Consider the following 23,001-nt stretch of genomic DNA (forward strand, 5'->3'; position numbering starts at 1 on the left):
ATGTGACATCTGTGCCCAATCCCTTCTAATGCTCAAGGAAGATGAGTGAAGAGGGAGGGGGGAAGAACCTGAGAGCTGGGACACAGGAAGGAGTGTCGTGAAATACTAGCTCTGGCTAGGATGTGAGTGTGGTCCTTAGTTGTACACGATCTATACCAGACTGGTGCCATTAACATCAATGTCCCTCGTGGATGGAGAAGGGTCTTATGATGGCTGCTCCTGCCTGGGGAGCTATCGACAGTTGTTTGCTGGGGAGAAGGTGGAGAAAGTGTCCTCTCCAGTGCTTCAGCTACTGGAAAGTTGGCATTCCCTCAATCTCAGGTAAATTTTAACAGTTTTACTGTCTTACTGGGAGCAATTGACAATCTTAAAGTTCAAGGAAATCATTAAATTATCGACCATCTGTGAGCTAAGTAACCAGGAAAACAATACTGGAACGTATTTATTTGAGGAGATACACATATGTACTAAGCAGGAATAAGAGCATAAATGATATGTGATTGACAAACAAGGTTCAAACAGAACTGATCATTCATGGAGGTGAAATCCCCGAGCAGTGTCTTTCATTGTAAAACATATTAAGAACATGCTTAGCAAGCGAGCATGCTTGTTGTGCAAGCATGAGGACCCGAGTTTGCGTTCTCCACATCCTTGTAAAAAGTTGAACATGAGCAAATAGATCCCTAGCAGTGGGGGAGTGGGGGACAGGGACAGGAGGATCCATCACTGGCTTGCTGCCCACTAGCCTAGCTCCAGGTTCAATGAGAGACCTTTTCTTAACAGAATAGAGTGGAGAGCAATAGAAAAGGGTGCCTGACTTTGGCTTCTGGCTCCTGTACATACATGTGCATACACCACACACATGCATACATGTATACCCAAATATACATGCACACACAAAGTTTTTAAAAGATTGTTTTAAGCTAGGTAGAAGTATTTTGTTTTTAAAATCAGAGAAAATCCTGAAAGAATTGTATAAGTTGCCTGTCAACAGAGTGCAGTACTCATCTCCCTCCCACACTTCCTGTTTCTATTTTGAGGATGAGCAGCTATTCTGAGGTCCTTTTTGCATAAATTCCCACAAGTGCACCTGCCTGAACAACCTTCACTAGAATTGGTTACAACAGTGTCTGAAAACACCGTTGTCTCAAATTTAGAGAACTGAAACCTGAGGTGAGCAGGAGGTGAAAAAAAAAGCTGTGTAGTTAGGCCTCTTTATTCCCTTTTTATGGACACATTCTCAACTCCCTCCCATTCTCACCTCCCTCCCATTCTCACCATTCCACATGTATTTTCTACAAATGACTAATTTCCCTCAGTGCTTTGCACCTTCTAAGCAGACTAAAAATAGAATGGCAATACAACTCGTTTCTCTTGTCTCATTTCCGGAAGTCACATCTTGCATTTGCATGCTAGCACACACACACACAGGCACACCCGCATATATGCATGCAATTACATAGACCACATTCACTCATTCAATAGTTCACGTGTTTGATCCAGTGGCTTCAAACTCATGCCACAATCGGCTGTATACTAAGACTACGACATATTTCGGGGTCTGAGAACTCAAGCCTCAAGCTGATGAATAAAAGTCTGAGCTATTTTTAAGTAATTAGACTCAATCTGAAAATTCAGAACACCTGAAAATTTTAATCATCTTCCTGAGCAGCTGCAATGTCAGAATTTAAACCTGAATGATCTCCATATGCCGTACCTCATTACAAATGCTTCATCCTGACTCACTTCATAAGAATCAAGAAACAGACGTTCATGATTGTATGCCAACCCCTACTGATCAACTCAATATTCCAGATGTTCCTTTCATAAATTGTCCTTTGAGTGTGTTCTCAGGTAAAACAAAAAGTGGGTTAAAAGTTCAGTCTCAATTGATAATATCTATGCTCATAGACTCTTGTTCATAGACCCATCTGTATTAGTTCAGCAGCATTGAATCACATTCATGTACATTCCTTGATTACAAATGCACTCATATATACTGATGAACCCTTTACTACCTTACTTTCTCAATCAAGCCGGGTGAAGATGAACATCTCATCGGTGGGGATAATAAAGCTTGACCCCACATCTATTTGACATATTCTATATCTGCATTGTACTAATTACCCTTTCTAATCTTTTACTGAATTGAGTCCAAGATAACTTTCTTTTCCATTAAAAAATTATAAAACACTATCTATAGATGGGCATGGGAAATTGTCTCCTTATGACAGACTGAGAACATACAATCATTTCTGTATTTATGATTAGTCAAATTGGACCATTCTTTTTCTAGACTGTGTAGTGAACAGATCCAAATAACACTCTTCTTTCTTCCCTGTAAGTCTCCGTGGTAGTTCCAAAGAAAATATTGAATTCACACATTGGGTAAGACATGATCAATTTTAACTATCCTATTATTTAGCTATTTGTAATATGAGTTTTCCCAAAGAAGAGTCTGTTGTTCAAGGCTCTTGTACAAAACTCTTCAGGTTTTCAGAGAAATTTTAACTAAATATTTCATGGACCTTTAAGACACAGCACCAGCACAAGGCATCTTAATTGAAAATTCCCAGGTTGAAGGTTATTTGACAGACTGAGGTATTGACATGCACTCGTGCAGTGCCCACCGACTGGGTCAGCGGCCGGTTTAACTTCTCACACAAATGGATGCATATTCTGTGGGTGCCTCCTGAATCTTGCTTGCCTGTCTTGGGGTCCTTCCAATAACACAATGGTTCAGAGAGGCATAAACAATGCCCTGTTTGTTTCCCTCCAATTGTGAGCTAATGGTTGATTCAGATTCTCCCAGCCTACTGGACCAGGGGTCATTGTCATAAATTCCAGTTTCTGATGTCAGTATTTGGGAGTTTGTCCTGGAACTCACTGGAATATCAACCTATAAGAGAAAAGAGATGTACCACATAAAGATGTGACAAAGCAGTCATTACTGGACCATGAGGGAAAGGCTACATTGTGTCATGCATATTGAGAGAGACAATCTATTGTCCCTCACATAAACCACTTCCTATCTACACTTAAACTTTGTATTATCAAAGGGTGAAAATGTTGGCTTTGGTTTGCTTGTTTATTTGTTTGTTTGGTTTTGTTTTTTTAAAATATTATATCCAGGTCCATATGAGTGTTAGGCAGGATTTGACCATTGAGCTCCAAAGGCCAAATAGCTGAGGTCTACTATGGCCATCCCAAACAATTGTTTTAGACTTTATCATGGGTTATTGGAGGTCACAGTACATACATGCAAAGCTCATTCAACGGACAAACCACAATCCAAGTTCACAGGAAAAGAAAAATAATCCTATGAGAACTTCAGGCAATTTATAACACATTTGGCATATGGGATATAAAATAACAAAAGGTGAAGAACCCGGCCAAAAGACCTGAGACCTTCCCAGGAGACCCAGAACAGGAGCATTGGTGGGTCACCCAAGACACGTTAATATGCTATGAGAACTAAAACTAAATTATAAAATGGATGGATACCAATTTTGAAAGACCAAAGTTTCGATGAGGTTCTAAATATTATCCTAGTTGTTATTTCGAATCATCATACTTTCAAATGGTGTCAGAGACCTAATTCTATGAGCAAGAAGGGAATTTGTGGAAACTAAAGTGAATCCCAATGTTTTCTTTTTCCTCTCTCTTTTCAGTTTTTTATTGCTATTCCTGGTTATAAACAGAGTGCAGATGGTAAAAATGCTGATGTTGTATTAATAATAAGATTTTCAACTTTCATGTGCGGATGTTGGGGGATGTGGAACTTGTATGTAGGTAGGTGCGTTCGTGTGTGTGTGTGTGTGTGTGTGTGTGTGTGTGTGTTGAAAATTTAAGGGTTCTTTGGAAAGTTGGTTGGATGGCATTTTGTTGAGAAAAACATGTGAAGGAACATTTAATTGAAGTGAACATAGGTAAAGGACTAAGGCAGACTGGTGAAGGAATGTTTAGCTAAAGCAGACACAAGATAACAGATGTTCTGCTAAAGTAAGCACATGAAAAGACACGTGATAAAATATTCTTTGCTAACAACATGTGTGTGTATGTATGTATGTATTGGTTTGCCTTATGTTGTGTAGTTGGGTTACATTTTTCAGGACTCCATAGAGAGAAACACGTCAAAAAATCTCCTGGTGGTGTGCTATAGTTCCTTGTTACTTCTGCAGACTTGGACTGACTTGACAGAGGGATGTCAGCTGAGATAAACTTACTCAGTGAGACAAGACACATGCTGAGGCAAGACATGTGCTAAGACAAGACCCATAGAAGACATAGGATGTTTAGAGGGTATAAATAGAACGTGATAGGCAGTGATGGAGGCTGAGTTTGGCTTACTTATAGAACGAACTATGTAATGCTGTGGGTCTGGTGTCTTTGCTCATCTTTGCTTCCCTAAGAGAGGCATAGCTGAGACCTGCTAGCATTCCTCCTGGTCTCTCCAGCTGACTCAAGCTGAGGCAGAGGCCTGGCTGTCTCTGTTAGGCAGTGTCATCTATGTTGCTAACCTGACTCTACCAAACTGGACTGCTAGTGTATCTGTGAAGTGCTTGTGAGTGTACTGAACTGCTACTGTTGACCTGTGAATTGAATTGTCAATTTCAGAACATAGACAGAATTGTTCTAAAAAAAACCTTTTTAAAACAAGTCTATTTCCCCCATACCTTTTCTTTTCCATTACCTCTGTTGAGTGATGGGCTAAAAAGGAGATTAAAGTATTTAAGAACAATCATTAAAAATGAGTTTTAAAAACTTAAAGATACATATTTGTGGGGGTAACTGTATTATGTCTGAGTGAACTTTACTATACAACTATTTTTATTCTGTTAGAATAACTGTTATCAACTTGTGGGTCAAGATCTCTTTGGCAAAACTCTACTTCCAAAATATTGATATTACGATTCATAACAGTAGAAAAATTACAGTTATGAAGTAGCAGTGAAAATAATTTTATTGAGGGTCATGTTGAGGATTACCCTGATATGAGTAACTGTATTAAATGGTCACAGCATTAGGAAGGTTGAGAACCACTCCCCTAAAGTGAGTATTTTGATATAAGATCAGAACTCTGAACTTTTTTGTTAATTTTTATGTTTCATTAGTATGTAGTAATTACACATAATAATGTTTTAATATGGCATACATGTATAGAACAGAATTTTTTGTGTTCACCCTCCAGTGCTCTCTCTTGTTCCCTTCCCAACCTTCCCCAACCCTTCCTCTTCCCAGCTAATTCCCTTTCTATTTTGATGGTTATTCCCCTAATGGATTTCATTTTGGTTGCTTACAATAGAGTAGGTGAGGGTTTATATACTGTGATTACACTGAAAATGGCCCTCAATCCCCATGAGTTATTAACTGTCCTGTTAGTTTCTCCCCACTCCGTAACAAGATGTTTATGACCCTATCTTACACAAGAATTATGCAGGCAATCACGGCTGATATGAAAAGGTGTGTGTGTGTGTGTGTGTGTGTGTGTGTGTGTGTGTGTGTGTGTGTATGTGTGTGTAATATTATATAAACTTACTGAAAAAGTACATATGGTATAATACAAAAGTGTGTTTGTCTTAACAGATATTTCAAACATACCAAGTTAGTTTCCCTTTCTCTTCCTGCTAAGTCAGAAGGCTTCTTTTCTTTCCCTGGAAGATTGAGGAGAGAAAGAGAGAAAAAAAAGGTAATCAAAGGGTGTTAAGAAAGCAAGGTGGACTATCTTCCTCACTGCCCACCACACTGCATGTTAGCAGTCATGCTCTTAGCTCTCCCTCGAGAACTGTCTTGGCTCGCATGTACCATGTGCATCTCACTGTGTGCACATACACATGCCCACTTCCCTCCCTCACTTCCTACTTCACCTCACAGTCTTCACATAAGAGGAAGAAGTAGGACCTAGAAAAATGGTTTCAAACGGTTTGTAGTCACTGCTTAAACCAATGCTAAAAGTGCTTCTGTTCACTCTGTGATATATGAGACATATATCATACTTCCTTCCCCCAAGACTCGGGTAATACTGAGGAAAGACTGTAGGAGCCAGAGGTTGGAGAAGACTGGAGGAGAAATTATATTTTGGGCATGACTACACTGTTGTACCTACTAACTCCTAACACCTGTTATTTCTTGCCCAGACCTGTGCAAGATTAAGCCAGCCAGTATCCCAGTAAATGAGCCCTGTAACCCTTAGCTTATAACTTGATGGCTGAAAGGGAACAGAGGTCAATTCTTTTAGGGTTGTCATCTGTGGTACTATAAATATAATCTCCCAATAAACCTCAACAGTCATATGCATATGAGCAATAGAAATTGGACTCAGCAGATTATAATATATTTTTAAAAGAACATGAAATTGGGGAGGGGCATAGGGGCTTCAGGAGGGATTACAGAAAATGAGTAGGGTGAATAATATCAAAAACACTGTATGCATGAATGAAAATTCTCAACAAATAAAAATATAAAAATTTCACATATGCATGCTCCCACTTTCCGTTAGGTATGATGGCCAATAAAGATTATCCCAGTTTCTTTCTTTTTTTTTTTTTTTTTGGGTTCTTTTTTTTCGGAGCTGGGGACCGAACCCAGGGCCTTGCGCTTCCTAGGTAAGCACTCTACCACTGAGCTAAATCCCCAGCCCCTCGATTATCCCAGTTTCTTGTTCGACATTTAGAGAGATGTTCTAGCAGCCCTAGGAAATATGAAGCTGCAAAAAGACCATGGAAAGAGCTTCATAGTTACAGATGCAGAAAAACTCCTTAGCTATAAGACAGCTCTGGGATCCAAAAACACTTACTTCAAAACACTAGGAGCACTTTGGCACAGACAGAGCATTTTCTTGTAGCAGCCAAATAAGGGATGCTTTGTCTGGCCCAATTTCTACAGCTACATTGTGGAAACTGATATTGTAGAAAGGGGAGGGGAAGACCAGAAGAACAGAGAAGTAGAGAATATAGATGGACCAGATCAACATGCCTCTCTTGCTGAGTTTAACTGCTCAGTGGTGACAAAGAAGACACAGCTTCAAAATGAAAAACAAGCTGTTTTCAAAATATTACATCTCTAACCGGAACTCTTGGAGGGTTACCAGGAAGTGGGCCAACATTTGGAGCATAAATAAATAAAACAATTAAAAAATATATCATATCTCTCATTACAGACAAGTCCCATTCTCAAATGCAGTGCCATTGAGTAAAAAACTGACTCAATCGTATGTTTTTGATAGCAACTGAAACCATATCCACATATGACTTCCTTCTGGGGACAGTGATTCTTTATTTAGACAGGGTGTGCAGCACTGAAATTATGTGGTATAGTGTGGAAAAGGTTCAAACCAAATAACTCAGATTAGACATGTTGATTCCAGAGATGACTGCAACCTGTCCTTTGACTTGGCTAAACTTTAGGAGAATGCCTTCTGTACACAGTTAAAATCGGTGTGTATAGAATGAGAAAGTTCCAGCCCGGAGTATGCTTAGCCACAACCCTAGTCTAGCACTGCGGTGTGGTAAGTATGCTTGACCATGTCTGGTGGGAGCCTAAATCAATCCACTCAGTTTTCTGTTGGAAACCAGTAGTTCCCCGGGCATTTCTAGCCAGAAAGAAAACAATAACCAGCTAAAAATGTATTGGACCTAGAAAAAGGAACTCCAATTGTGTGGCATAAAGGGCAAAGGGAAATTGCAACCCACCTTGGATCCTTCTCAGAAAGCAGAGCAGGCAGACACAGGCAAGGAGCAGAAGCGATGTCCCCAAGGGAAGCAAGGCGTAAAGCAGCCAGGTCCTGCCTGGCCTCTCTTCCATGGTAGATGGTCCTGAGGCATTGGTAGCATTTGGGATGTCAGATGCTGCTGAATACAGTTAAAAAAAGTCTGAGAAACGTTAGAGTTGGCAACATCCCTTGTATTGTTGTGATTCAAATGATGGAACTTACAGGCTAAGCCCTAATTTCTCCTTTGGTGGTCCTAGGACCTTCAACCTTCTATTGCTAGTCTTTTGTGATGATCTTACATTCTTCTTGGATGAATCATTTGCATAAAGATCTCCATGATGGTTCTAACAAACCACAATGCAAAGCCTGTTCGTTTATATATTTATTTCAGTACCTCAGGAAGCCATTTTCTTTATGTGGTTTTATAACTTGAGAGGAATGCTACTGCTCCAAAAATTGTCCAAAGTTAGATAGCTTATGGATGGTGGTGGGGACACACCTCAGACAGTTTTCTGATGCTGTACTTTTGCTTCCTCTCATAAGCTATTATCTCCAAACAACAAATACTTTCACTTCTGCCAAGGATGCTTTGCTTGACCTCTCGACAGTGCTCATTTCAGTGTCAACAATCACCAGGCTGCTGTATGATCAAGGTTGGCCGAAACTTAGAGGTTTTTATCCACACCTCAGTGAATCAAAGATAGTGGATTTTTTTTTAATGATACAAAAATAAACTGAATGAACTGGAGAGATGGCTCAGAGGTTAAGAGCACTGACTGCTCTTCCAGAGGTCCTGAGTTCAATTCCCAGCAACCACATAGTGGCTCACAACCATCTGTAAATAAGATCTGATGCCCTCTTCTGGTGTGCCCGAAGACAGCTACAGTGTACTCATATAAATAAATAAATAAATAAATAAATAAATAAATAAATAAATAAATCTTTTTTAAAAAGCTTATGCTTTACATTTTTTAAAAAGCTGGAGAATATCTGGATACAGGCTACTGAAATGGTTCTCATTCAGAAAATTCCTCATCCCCTAGAAACATGGTAGTTTCTGGAGACATTGCTGGTATCACAAGGTGGAAGATTTATCTACCTCTAGTGAGGAGAGCCCAGGGGCTTGATAAACTCCTTGAATCACACAGGATACCCCTCCATTACCATAGCACAGAATTCAAACAACCCAATTATCTGTGGATTTTGTGAAACTGCTTTTTATGTGCATTTATTCTGAGATATGATGTATTTTGCTTGGGGATTTCAGTTACCATAGTATCCAAAGCAGTGAAGTAAAGTGTTGGATTACATGAGTGATTTCCTCCTAGATCCTTTCTTTGAGGATGAGAACAATCAGGGGAAATGGGGCGAGGGATACAATGGGCATCTAGTGTAGTGATACAGCGTGGTGGTGAGTGCACTGCAGCTGCTCTTTAGCTTGGCAAGCAGCCAACGGCAAGCACAGCTGTCCTGGGGGAGGCAGTTGGATGGCAAACAATAATCTAATAATCTAATACAAACAAACTCATTTAAGAAGACCTTATTTCCACTATTTATCTTGCTAATTTTGATTGACTTGATACTTACTTATTAGAGGGTGTTCTGAACAGTTTTGAGTCCTTTCTGAAATAGAAAACAAGCTTGAGTATTAAAATGGCTTGAGAAAACCCACAGGTGGTACTCAAAGTTACCTCAAAGTCGGGGCAAATTAAAAAGGACTCTAGTATTGGCACAACAACAGAGAAGCCAACAATCAAGGCCAAGTTCAGTTTGCACAATTCACAGATCTTCACCTTGAGATCATGGTACACAAAGCAAATGAGTTCTTTTCAAGCCTAAGGAAGGACTACTATCAACAAAGTACAACCTTCATCTGAACCTTGGCCCTCTCATCCTCATCCCTTAAATATAAAGACACACAGAACATGTGTGATCTCTGCCACCTACAACATAACATAATATGCAACCAGCAAGTGCTCCAAGAGAATATGGATGGCCACAGGGAAAAGATGCTCTGAGTGGCATTCCAGGTACAGATTCTGAAACAAACATGGTGGCTCTCCTACTTCCTACCTACTCACTCAACGCTCATCTCTCTGCACCCACTGTCACTGATCAGAAACTGACCTGAGACAACTGAGAAGCATATGTATTTATATATTCTTATTTGCAAGAGTCATATGCAAAGATAGGGACATTCCCAATATCACCTCAAAAAGAAATTTCAAGGGGTGGGGGGCAAAACACACGTATCATATCTCCAAAATGTACTGATTACAAGCATGGGCATAGTTTCAGGACATATTACTTTCCTCATTTCATCAGCAGTTCCCTTAGCACTCTCAGGTTCAAAAACAAAGGAAATATTTTAACTCTTTCCTGGTAATCACTGTTTTCCTAAAAAGATTCTACATATCCAGCTAAAATTTAAACTAATTCTAAAAGGAAATTATTTGACTTCTACCAAAGAAAAACAACCTAAAAAGAAAGACATGATTTCTATGTTGTAAGGCACTATAATTTTTTTATGGAATTTGACTTATCTTTGTATAATGCAATGGGGAAAGGAAATGTGTGATAAATGACCTTAAACAGTAAGCAAATAAACAGGCTGTTTGTAGTCTAAGTGCATGAGGGTAATCCTGGAGGCTTCATAGAGAAGGTGGGCAATAAGCTGGGTTTGAAAGGAAAAGTATAGCTGTGACAGATAAAAATGGATATTCTGAAATGGATGACAGTGGTGTAAAGGGATGATGATAGAGATGTGACAAGGTTGGACCTGGGGAGATGGGTCACATGTGTGATCTTGAAGACCTGCATTGGTCTTCAGTATCCACATAAGAGACAAAACAGGACTATTCCTGTCTGTAATCCAGTACAGAAGAAGGAGTAACTGGAGCATCGTGGGGCAGTCACTAGCCAGCCTAACCATTCAGTTGAGTCCCAAGTTCACTGAGAGACTTTGTCTCCAAAAAGTCAGAGGAAGAACAAGTGAGAAAGACACCAGATGTCAACCTCTGGCCTTCATGTACACATGTGTACAGACACGTATATGTACACGTGAGTATAAATGTACATAGATGAGGCAATGGAAAGCAGGACTGAAGTTTAGCATAGTCTACACCCTCACTTTAGGCCAGCCAAGACTATACAGTGAAACCCTGTCTCAAAACACAAACAAAGCAAAACAAAAATAAACAAAAATGTGATTGAGGAGCTATAGAGATCAAGAGTGATCAAGAGCAGTGTCTGTTCATCCAGAGGACCCAGATTCAATTTCAAGAACTCACGTGAAGATCAAAAACATCTATAACTCCAGTCCCACCAGCACCAGGTATATACACGGTACATAGGCATATATGCAGACTAAAATACCCACACACAGAAAATAAAAATAATGTAAAAAATGTATTTATCATGTACAGAATTTTATCCTAGACTATGAATTCTACTATGTTGATCTCACCACAGTATTTAAATAGCTATATTTTAATAATAAGTCTTGAAATAGGTCTTCCAACTCTCTTCTTTATCAAGATTATTTTGACTACTCTGGTCTATTACAATATGATGTGAATTTCAGAATCAGCTCTTACATCTCTTTTAAAAGTTTTCAGAAGTATGGATTGATGGAGATGATATTGGATCTTGGGGACTGTCATCTCCATAATAGTAAGTCTTCCAAACTGATGACAATAGAGTATTTTTACATATTCTTTAATTTCTTTGTTTATCATGCTTTATTGGTTCTGTCTACTAGTCTGTTGCTTATTAGTACCTTGTAGGTTCTAATTTGTTATAAGTGGAATTGTTTACTTAACAACCTTTTCAGATTATCCATTGCTAGCACATAGAACCCGTTAATACTTATGTGTTGATAGATTTTTCTAAAACTTTGCTGAACTCAAATATTAATTAATGTTAGTAGTTTTATGCATTTTTCTAAATATAAGGTCATTTCACCCATGAAAAGAGATGCTTTTACTCTAATTCCATTTTCAGTACCTTTTATTTCTTATTCTTGACAATTTTTTTCTGGCTAGAGCTTCAGGCTCAATGATGAATGGAAGTTCCCACTCTTAGGGAACCAGTGTCTCAGCAGGGAGGATAGTATTATTGAAAGATGCCCATAAACTGATTGTCCTCTACCCTCTATTACTCCTGCCTTTCCATTTTTACTTGTCTGTCTTTTGTTCACCTTGAGTGTCCCTACCTTACTACCTGCCTGTCTTGCCTTCACTCCTAGAACAAATTGAAAGACTCAGGGAATGGGAGGTCCTGGAAAGTTCTATGGAACAAGGAATCAAAACATGCAAGTTGTCCTATGGGCAAAGTATGAATTAGTACTTTTAAAACGTGTGTGCCTGTCAGAGCATCCAAACATAACTTCTACAAATTCTAATCAATAAAAGTCAACAACAGAAAAATAAAATAAAAGCCAATACAAAACCGAAAATAATACTTGTGATCTATTTTTGAACTTGTCAAATAATCTCGGGGGCTGGAGAGATGACTCAGCACTTAAGAGCACTGACTGTTCTTCAAGACGTACTGAGTTCAATTCCCAGCAACTACATGGTAGCTCACAGCCATCTGTAATGGGATCCGATGCCTTATTCTGGTGCATCTGAAGACAGTGACAGTGTACTCATATACATAGAACAAATAAATAATTCTTTTAAAAAATGTTTTAATCTCTAAAGGCAAAATAGTCAATAACTTCACCTGGTTTGTTGATGCATGGTTTTAATCCAAGAACTCAGGAGGCAGAAGTAGACAGATCTCTAAGTTCAAGGCCAGCCCGGTCTACAAAGTGAGTTCCAGAACAGCCAGGGTTACACAGGTAAATCCTGTATCCCAAAAGACCAGCGACTTCTGTTATTTTTCTTCTACTGATCTTGACCTCATAGTCCTGTCTCCTACTTTATTTGCTCATGACTGTCCTAATCTGAGAGATGTGGTGGATTGCGGATGTGACACAAGTGAAGCACCTGAAAGTCTGAATTATCTCTTTCACAGAAACATGATTTTATACAAAGCTAGAGATGGTCTGGGGTAGATCACTTACCTGTCACATGGATGACTACTGAGTGGCTATTAATAACCTCAGAATTCAAGTTCGCAGAACAGGTATATACCCCGTCATCACTGAGATGTATTGGTTCAAAATAGAGAACAAAAGCTGAAGCCTGGTCATTTTCAACCCAACTAGTGTGCAGCTGGGGTCCAACCTCAAGGGGTACACATCTTGTTCCATTGTGCTTACACCAAGTCACATTAGGTCTGTGAACACAGTATGTCACAGGACATTCAATTTTAAATAACTCTCCTGTCCAGGCAGAGCGGCTAGAATTCCTCTTAATTTTAAGTTGCACTCTGCATTCTTCACCTAAAACACAAAAGCAAAACTGGAATCAGTGCTCTCTCTCAGAAGAACCATAAATACCACTGCAATAATTTCCACCAAAGTTTTTCTCGTGCATAATTCCATAATTTTCTTCTTTTTCTATACTTTACCTTCAGTATTCCTGTGTGGCGCACAGCTGGCACATAATAAATATTTGCCTTAAAAATAAATTATGTTACTGGGTGATGGTGGTGTATCCCTTTAATCCCAGTATTCTGGAGGCACAGACAGACAGATCTCTGAGTTCAAGGCCAGCCTGGTCTACAGAATAGTTCTAAAACAGGCAGGGATATATAGAGAAACACTGCTTCAAACAAACAAACAAGCAAGCAAGCAAAATAAATTTCCTTTCCAAAAATATAATATAAATTCTGTTTTACAGATGAGGTTGAATAAGAGAATGCCCATGATTATAGGCTAATAATTAGGAAAATTGAGAGTTTAAAGTCATAATGAGGCCTTCACTGTGTAATTTACTAGCATTGTTTTGTTACTTCTTAGCTTGTAATCACATTTTCTAATACCAGCATTTCAGTACACTAAGTACTGAAGTGTACTACAGTACACTAAGGAATTATTTTACTTCCCCATAGTACTTGGTTATTTTCTTTGTTTTTCTTTTCTTTCTTTCTTTTTTCTTTCTTCGCTTTGTTTTATTTGTAATTGAATTTTAAATTTGTTCTTTATTCTTCTCTCATATATCCTGACCACTGTTTCCCTTCCTCCGCTCCTTCTACCCCCATATGTCTCCCCTAGATTCACTCCTCTTCCCTTTCCCTTCAGAAAAGAACAGACCTCCCAGAGACATCCACCATATATGCATAGCAAGATACAATAAGACTGGGAACAAATCCTCATATCAAGGCTGAATGAGGCAACTCAGTAGGACAAAAGGGGCCCAAGAGCAGGTAAAAGGGTCAGAGACACCCTCACTTCTAGTGTTAGGAGCCCAACAAAAATCCCAAGCTAAACAATCATAACATATATGCAGAGGGCCTACCACAGACCCATTCATGTCAGGTGATTTCTTCTGCATTCTCTATGAGACCATATGAGCTTAGTTGATTCTGTAGGTTATTGTTCTCCTGAAATTCTATGTCATTGAATAAGCTATTCTATCATTAACTTACAAAATTACTTTTTATCATTAACTTATTATCCTTTACCTTGAAAACACATCAAGGTAAACCTAAAGCCAACACACATAAATAAAAAGGTTTTCTTTAAGCAGAAAAGATAGACAATGTAAGATGCCAAATTTACCTCACTTTACACATAGCTCTTACAATTTCATTACTATTTGACAATTAACCTATAATTGTGTTATATGAAAAACAAGAAATCATAAAACTTAAAATTACGCTTAATTACACCCCTTTCTTGAAACAAACAAGTATGCAATTTGGTCTACAAAAGATTCAACCAGCATTATTACTTCAAAACGGAGACTGGCTTCAAAGGTTCAAGGCTCAGTTGCTCAGGATACGGTCATTTGTAAGGGTTCATTCTCCTAACTGAAGGACTTCATTGCTCCTTTTGAGACCCACCCATGAAAGGACTAGAGGAAAAGGCATGTTCATGACCAACTTTAGAAGCTTCTGGGTATCAGTTACATCATATAACATATATCTTAAGCATCTAGAAATTACTGGATTGGATTCCCTTAGCTGGTGAAACAAAATAAGCAAGATAGGTGAAGATTCCTTTTTATTTAGTCTTTTGTGGCACAGTTGTCCTTCTCTTTTCATATTAAACATAAGGCTAAGCACAGGATCTTAAAGTAGCTCTGTTTTTTTCTTCCACCTTTATGATTCTTTCCTGGTTTCTTTTGTTGTTTTGGTTTGAATTTTTAAGACAGGGTCTCACTGTAGTCCTGACCATTCTGGAATTCACTATATAGACAAGGCTGACCTCAAACTCCCAGATCCAATTGCCTCCAATGCCTAGTGATGGAATCAGAGGTGTGCTCCACCATGCCTTTGATTGAACTATTCTTTTTACCTACTCTGCCTCCTCACTAACTTTCATCCTTGAGTATTTTTTCTGAAGAGATTTATGGAATCATGAGCTATAATGATGCCTAAATGAGATTAGAGTCAAAGCTTCCATTAAAAATGAAGAATGCTTGCGGCCTTATTTTAAATGCTTCCTAACACTTAATAAATCCTCACTGTAACTGTCCCCAGATCTCATCAACTCTTGCATAAAATAACTGAAATTTGATTGAATTTTCAGGAGTCAAGCGGTGACTAGAAGCATGCAGAGAACTTTTAGCATCTCTGATTACTGACTTATTTAAAACTATATTGAATTTGCAAACAACTTCCCTTTAGGACTTCATAGTTGAGTTGCCTCAAATTTTCTAGAATAAACCAGAAAGCAAATTAAAAGGTAAGTTATGAGGCTGGGATTTTCAAAAACTTGAAGAGAAATGGTAAGGCCTCTAACCAAAAGGAAGCACTGATTATACAATACTTGATGTGGTCAGATTTGTGACAAAAGGCAAGGAAGCCAAGGGTGGAAAGGCCAAGTGAAACCCTGCCTCCAAAGGCTGTTCCTCTCTCAGGCTGAGAGACCTTAGTCAGTTCACATCCTTTTTCATTTTCGTGAGTACATCTGAAAAACAAGTGGTTGTGGACAAATATCTACCATCCTCAATGAGGTTACTGCTCAATTCACGAAACGATTACATAATGATAAGTACTTTTTCTAAATAAATCTACTGTGTACTACTCTGTTTCCCTTCAAATGCATCTGAGCTCAAAAGCAGGGTAGAGAGGAGTCTTGTATACTCATTGTTAGAGGCTATAGGGATTGGGAATGTGCTCTGCCCTTGTTGAATTCGCCTTCATATGGAAAAGAAACATGCACATCAATACCACTGTCCCCGAGTACAAAGCAGTTGGCATGAGCTGCTGGGATGGGTTGCTGGAGGCTGGGCTGCCCTTTTGGTGAATGAACCACTCTTGACAGGTGTGGTTCCTGCTCAACCAGAGAACGGCTACCTCATGCTAACAGCACAGGTGAACCTACTGCTCGTGTTTAGTATTCTGTGACTATGCGATTGAGAGGAGCTCATGAATTACATGCAGGAAGAGGTAGTGACTGGCCCTGACTACCTCACTGACCAGGAATGGGATGATAGAAACATGGTGGCTTCTGAGTATTATTTCCCCCAGGATAAGGGTGATTGACGATCACATCAGCTGGAACAGAATTTCAAGATCAATCCCTCTGGGTGTAACTAAAGCTGGGTTCTTCTTATTATTATCCTCAAAGCCTATAACTGATGTTAGTGGGTCAAGAATGGTCCCCAGAGTCAGATGTCACAGTTCCAATTTTCTATCTGAGAAGCCCATTGACAATTCTTTTCTGCCTGCCTCAAAATACACCAGTCAACTGTGTGACACTCAAGATGCATTCAGCTACCCTTGACTGCAGTGTCTTTTCAAGCAAACATTTCTGAAGAGGGCAGAATCACAACTGGTTTTAGCTCTGGCTTATCTGGCAACGCCTACTCACTTTGTCCTTTATATTACTGTTCCTACTGTTTTTCTTAAACATTCATATCCCATAGGGAATTTTTGATGTTAAAAAAATGAAAATATGTATAGTAAGATCAAAAAAATAGCTGCCACCCCAGGCTTTCACTTGCCAGTATATTTCTTTGTGGGCCTTTAGAAATGGAGAAGTCTTTTTAAAGGGCTTCCAAAAGCTACTTGTGTGTTCTATTCCATATGAACTGTATACACAGATTCATAATCAGGATCAGTCAACATAGACATTGTTGAGAACTAATACTACATGGCAATCGTCAACAGTAGATAGGATGGATAGTGTACCTTCTTACTGCCCATACTCAAGATGGAGACATCTTACTGCCACATGATGGTTTCTACCAAAATTTTACCATTAGACTTTTTTTTAACCTTAGACATGAAGTAATCTCGTATCTTTCTGATCCTCAAAAAGGGGAAAACACCTCTGGATGAGTTGCTCAAGAAAGATTTCATGAAAAGAGGAGGAACCTGAGCCAAACCCCACTTCTAAAAAAATCTAGTCCTCTTGTTATCACAGTTAATACCATCTGCACTCCTTAAAAATACCTTAAATTATGCTATGATTGCTCCAACTATGTTGCCTTGATTACAGCTATTATAAAGCAAATTCCAACTGAAAGTTACCAACCCTCCGCTGAAAATTTCTTACAAGTAGAAACTTCAAAAATGGTTTCATTCATTGAGTGAAATCAATTAAAAAAGAATAAAGATTAATTTGAGTTACAATGCTAGAGATGAACATAAAAATGTAAACTGTTTTAGAAAAATAAAATTATTATCAATGGCATATTAATATTTGTATTATACTAGCCGAGAATCCCTTTAGCTTCTATCAGGAGATACTGTGATACATAAACAACAAAGGAATGCTTCAGAAAACATGCTGGAGAGGCTACAAGTGTAGAAAATAATCTTCATAATCAGGACAGAGGAGATGGTCTCTAGATAATATTCAATAATCTAGTCTGCTTATTTTCAAGGATAGGGATAGTGAAGTGCAGAAATTACACTCACTTGGGAACACAGCTGCATCTTCCCTAGAAAATTGGCATGTAGGAATCCTTTGAGGTAGCGGCCTACATGTAGGAATCCTTTGAGGTAGCGGCCTACATGTAGGAATCCTTTGAGGTAGCGGCCTACACCCAGCACAGACTAGTCCATGAACCAGTCTTGTAATTGCATATTAACAATCCCAAGACATAAGGGCATACACTTGAGAAAATTATAGGTGCTGTATCAAAAAAAATCAAAGAATCATCTTCCCATCATAAGCTAGCTGGCACAGTAACAAAATTAGAAACACAGTAACTTGAGACTATACTGGGGGACCTGCACTCCATTCAAAAGCCACTCAATGTTTTGCAGTTTTGGTTAAATGTATTACTTTATGGTAAATGAGCCTATTCCATAAGTCAGATATTCCCAGAAATTGTAGAAGTACCTAGAGAAGAAGTGCGTGCGTGCGTGCATGTGTGTGTGTGTGTGTGTGTGTGTGTGTGTGTGTGTGTGTAAATCAGAACTGTAATTGTGAAAGACTCACTGTTGAAAGCAGCCTTCTGCCTTGGTGTCAAGAATAAAGAATTCAGTGAAAGCTGAGGCCACTGTCAGATGGACCTTGAAAGCATTGATCCATGGGAAGTGCATGGTATGAATTCATACAACACCACTTAAAATACAGTAGAGACCACAAGTAAGACAATTGGAAGAACTGTCATAGTCACTTATTAGTTTTCCACTTAAAGCATATACGTCTTTATAGTCATATATGAAATATTTACATTTCTCTTGTTTTTTTTTTCTTTTTCAACATGGTTTCTTCTAAGTCCAGAATGTTTAATAGTTACTATGACATTTGGAGAAAGAATTTAGAGTATCTCTTAAATTTAGTTGTATATGATTATCAGAGACATTAAGCCAGACATCTCTTATTTTTATCAATAATTTTGAAACTTTTTGGGTTTAAAATACCATGGTATTTTTTTTCTTCTAGAGATACTTAAAGTGGAACAAGCAGAGATCTTGAGAGGTTATCAAGAGAGCAGATGTGCAAATTAAGCCATGTCTGGCAGATAATTCTAGAACTTCATCTTACTCATAACTAGTTACTTACAAGGGCACCAAATCTCCCTTATCAAAGTGCCATTACACACCTCCCAGTTCTAGCACAAAATCAGGCAAATGGAGGGGTGACAAATAATTCTTAAGTTCTTACTATGTGCTAAGCACTTTGGGGTATCATATATACAAGTGATCTTTGGCTTATGGTAAAATCATGTCTTGATAAATCCATCATAATTTAGAAAAATATTTTAAGTCAAATTGAATTTAGTAAACCTAGTCTATCAAGCATCATATATTAACCTATTCTGCCTTAAACTAATTCAAAATAAATTAGCCTACAGTTACTCAAAATAAACCAATATAAAGTCTGTTTCATAACTAAGTGATAACCTCATGTGATTTTAAAGTATAGCTAACCAAAAAAAAAAAGCTTGTGACATGGTGTATTGGACTGTATTGGTTGTTTATCTTAGCGATTACACAGTTAAGTAGGGCTACAGCATTGCAAAATACTATCATAACATGTATTGTTAGTCTGGAAAATAACAAAATTTTGAAGTGTATCTTCTACTGAATTCCTATCATTTTTTCACCATTATAAAATTTGACAGTTTATAAGTTGACTGATCCTGACTAAGAAATCAAACATATAGTGTTTCAATATATCACCATGGTGATTTTATAAGGTAGTTACTAGCACTGTCCTCTTATTTAAGTTGAGTAAACTGGATTAGAGAACAAATGAGCCACCTGTCGTAGGTCACCAAGTATTGAAAGAAAGACTTGGGCCCAGGTCCACTGCTTACTCCAAGGCACAGGCTGTGATCCAAAGACTTATTGTGAATGAGAATGTGTAGAAAAAGTTCTTATCACCACACTCAGATTATACTTAGCAACAATAAATACCAGGCATTTCTATTTTTATAATAATATAGATTTATAAAACTGGCACATACGTAATTGTCAAAAGCTATAAAGCCAGTGAGTGTCAGTGACAAAATAGAAATTCAAAGGTCTTCCCCAAGTACCTCTGTTCTGAAAAATTAATCCTAATTGCTTTCATGGGATTAACAGTGATATGGAATGAATGGGATCTGTGACAGGCAAACAAATAGAGACATGGAAAAGGAACATGCTGTATGAAGCTGTAATTCCTTTATATAAAAAATAACATTATGGAATTACACTGACCAACAAGGCTTGATGGACACAGCCAAAACTACAAACTAAAAGGCTTTGTCTTTGACTGTTTTAAAGTTGGCTCTCCATACTTCATTATGTGTCAACTATGGGGCAGCTGTCTTCTTATGCTTCTGTCCTATTGTTCACTGCCTTTGCCCCCCAGCTCAGAGGCTTCACATGCATTCCACTTCATGGAACTGCTCGTCCATTCTATATGTCAAGGGTGTGATTCTGGCTGTTAGTTTGGTAGAAAATATATAAACATCTCCAGTGAATGACAGAAAGTTTTGGACAGTTTAATGACTCCAAGGAATAATGGTTCATACTGATAAGCCACAGAACCCTTCTGGTCAGGGGAACACTGACTACCTGTTACAGGTGGATCTTGGACTTCCATAGATGCTAGGTCCTCTACCTTGATCACAAAGCTTTCAGGAAGGGAAGCCAACCTTAACAGTGTTGACAGTAGAGCTGCTCTCCCATTCTGTCAGAAACCAGCATGAGATTTTTCAAGTGTTGTCAAGGGAAAGTCATTCCTTGTGATGCTCAGTAAGAGTATGTTAAGTCAGAAAGGCGCAGGGAAGTCCACTTGCACTTCCCTTCAATAAATTTGCTAACATTCCCAATACAGTCTGCTACAGAGATGGCACTGCTACACTGAGCTTCACTGGATCTCGAGCGCCAGATATGGTTGACAGATATCTCTGTGATTAAAAAACTGCCACTTGTTCCCCAGTGTTCACTTTCCTTTTCTAGTGTCACAAACAAAAATGAAATGAGCCCCCACCATCCAGCTCAAAGCTGAATACCTGAGTTTCTCCTACTGATGACTTAGGAACCATGGACTATTTATGATGGATGTGAACTCCAGGTTGTTCATTAGATGAACACAGCAATTAGGGAAGAGGCAAAAAATGTTAACGAGTCCTACCAGCTCAACTTGATTTTTGTCTTTCAGGCGTCATGAGGAGCAGTGATTTGTACTCTATTTCCATCAGGAGAGAAATGACGTTCTTGAAACTTGGGGAGTTTTTCTCTGTATTTTCCCACTCTTGACAAACACAAACACACACCTTCTGGGCATTTCATATTACTATAACCGTGGGAAATATTTTCAAGCCATCCTTAAATAAGCTGAGTATATAGTGTTGTAAAGAACTCCATAGTTATTGAAAGTTATAGGAATTCTTCAGGCTATAAAGGCTGTTTATGTCATTAGTATAATTTTAAGGAATGTATTCACCATAGGTTTTGTCCAAAAGAATAAGTTTTTATAAAAGATTATCTATTATATTCTTCTTTTGAAGGGAGGGGACAGCAGGGTGCTGAGGATAGTGTCTAGGCACTCATGGATGTTAGGTGAGTGCCCTACCACTGAATTACCCTTCCAACACTCACCAAATGTTCCTTCTCAACCTGTATTGTTTTTAAACATATTCTATTACATTTATTTAGTGCATATATGCACATGTGTATGTGCATGTGCACTGGAGTGTGTGTGTGTGTGTGTGTGTGTGTGTGTGTGTGTGTGTGTGTGAGAGAGAGAGAGAGAGAGAGAGAGAGAGAGAGATTGGTTCTCTCCCTTTACCATGTCAGTCTTAGGGATTGAACACAAGTTATCAGATTTGACAGCAAGTACCTCTACCACTGAGCCAATCTATGTTAGTAGCTCAATATAAGTGACACTGCAACCCACCATAACAACTGCTGAATAAGGCACATGGCCTGTGCTTATCTAACTCTTTCCATTTCAAGATAGATAGATAGATAGATAGATAGATAGATAGATAGATAGATAGATAGATAGATAGATAGATTTATTACATTTGGGGATAAAAATTTCAAACAGGATACTAAGTATTTGAAGCAAGTATTAGTGAGACATTAATAACAAATCAAGAGATCAGAGCTAGACAGAACTAAAATGTTTTTAGTCACAACAGAGTGACTATAGCTAATTATTTTAAAATTAAGATCTGGGTAAATGTAATAATTAGTATGTGAGGTCATAGGCAATTTAGTTTAACTGATTTAAACATTCTACAATATATGACTGTATTATAACTTACTTCATATATATGTGTGTGTGTGTATGTGTGTGTGTGTGTGTATGCAGTATTTGACAATTTTGAAAAGATGAAATAAGTTAAAAACCAGAGCTACTTAAGGTATTAATATTAAACCTAAGTTCTCATTTAATTGAATTTTGCCAGAGGTACTGAGAGAAAAAAATCTATTAGCAAAGATCACCATTAACATTTATCAAGCTTTAATTACATGTACTTAGCATAGCTAGGCACTACAGGCATAACAAAAGACCAACTATTAGGTGTAATTATATATTTTTTAATGAAGAAAGGAAAGCTAAGACAGGAAAGAAAACTGAGTCCATAATGTAAGCGGCAGAAAGTAGATAATCCAATCCTGATAACCAAGTTTCTGTGCTTAAATACTGGATTATAGCGCACTGGGTAGAAGAACGTGATGCAGAGTACAGCCCCAGTTGGGATGCAAAACTAAAAATAGTTCCTTTGTTTCACAGAGTCTAGTCTACAGTAGATCCCTTAGAATTAAATAGATTCCATTTAATATTTGACTCTACCTGTCGCTCGGGGATGGGTAATAGTAAAGAAGGGCTTGGATGACTGAGGAGAGGGTCTACTCTGCCCCTGGCTAGGTGGTCTGGTGACATCAGAGCTGAATTCTAAACTTCACAGTTCTACATTTCAAGATAATATTCCACAGGACCTCAGTGGTCATATTTTCAGGTCAACATGAATGTGCCCAGTTGCTACATACGTAATAATGGAAGATACCATCTGAAAATGTGCTTGAGCCCAGAATTAACTGAGCAATGAGAGACTTCTGCTGATCATTCGCAGGCTTTCCCCCTCTACAGTGCTCGGTTCTTGTGCAGGCACAAAGTCGCAAGAGCCTTCAAGATACAGAAGGGATTACAAGTTTGGCTAACATAAAGGTTTTGTGGGGATGAGCCAGGAAGAGTTTCATCAATAACCCAAGAGTCCCCAGCATTACAGGCAGTGACTTCATGAACTATGGAGAATTATTTCCCATGTTCA

The 23,001-nt window shown here is 38.4% G+C and overlaps 1 protein-coding gene across 14 annotated transcripts in view; it reads right to left on the bottom strand.

Annotated features, from left to right (window-relative positions):
• Positions 1-427: 427 nt before the first annotated feature.
• The window catches only part of Btla (B and T lymphocyte associated), a 32,809-nt gene continuing 10,235 nt past the window's right edge, over positions 428-23,001 (bottom strand). For 5 of the 14 annotated variants that reach the window (XM_087576731.1, XM_087576730.1, XM_087576728.1 and 2 more), the window contains 5 exons: positions 12,780-13,100; positions 9,299-9,334; positions 7,692-7,850; positions 5,602-5,654; positions 430-2,899 (listed from right to left, as the gene is read on the bottom strand). In XM_087576731.1, the coding sequence (XP_087432857.1) occupies positions 2,651-2,899; positions 5,602-5,654; positions 7,692-7,850; positions 9,299-9,334; positions 12,780-13,100 (818 nt within the window). In that variant the 3' untranslated portion in view covers positions 430-2,650. Of the gene's footprint in view, positions 2,900-5,601; positions 5,655-7,691; positions 7,872-9,298; positions 9,335-12,779; positions 13,101-23,001 lie in introns of all 14 variants that reach the window. The other 9 variants (XM_087576735.1, XM_087576734.1, XM_087576733.1 and 6 more) reach the window with 5 other exon arrangements.

Source organism: Rattus norvegicus, chromosome 11 (assembly GCF_021556685.1).
Source record: "Rattus norvegicus strain SHRSP/BbbUtx chromosome 11, alternate assembly SHRSP_T2T, whole genome shotgun sequence".
Lineage (NCBI taxonomy): Eukaryota > Metazoa > Chordata > Mammalia > Rodentia > Muridae > Rattus > Rattus norvegicus.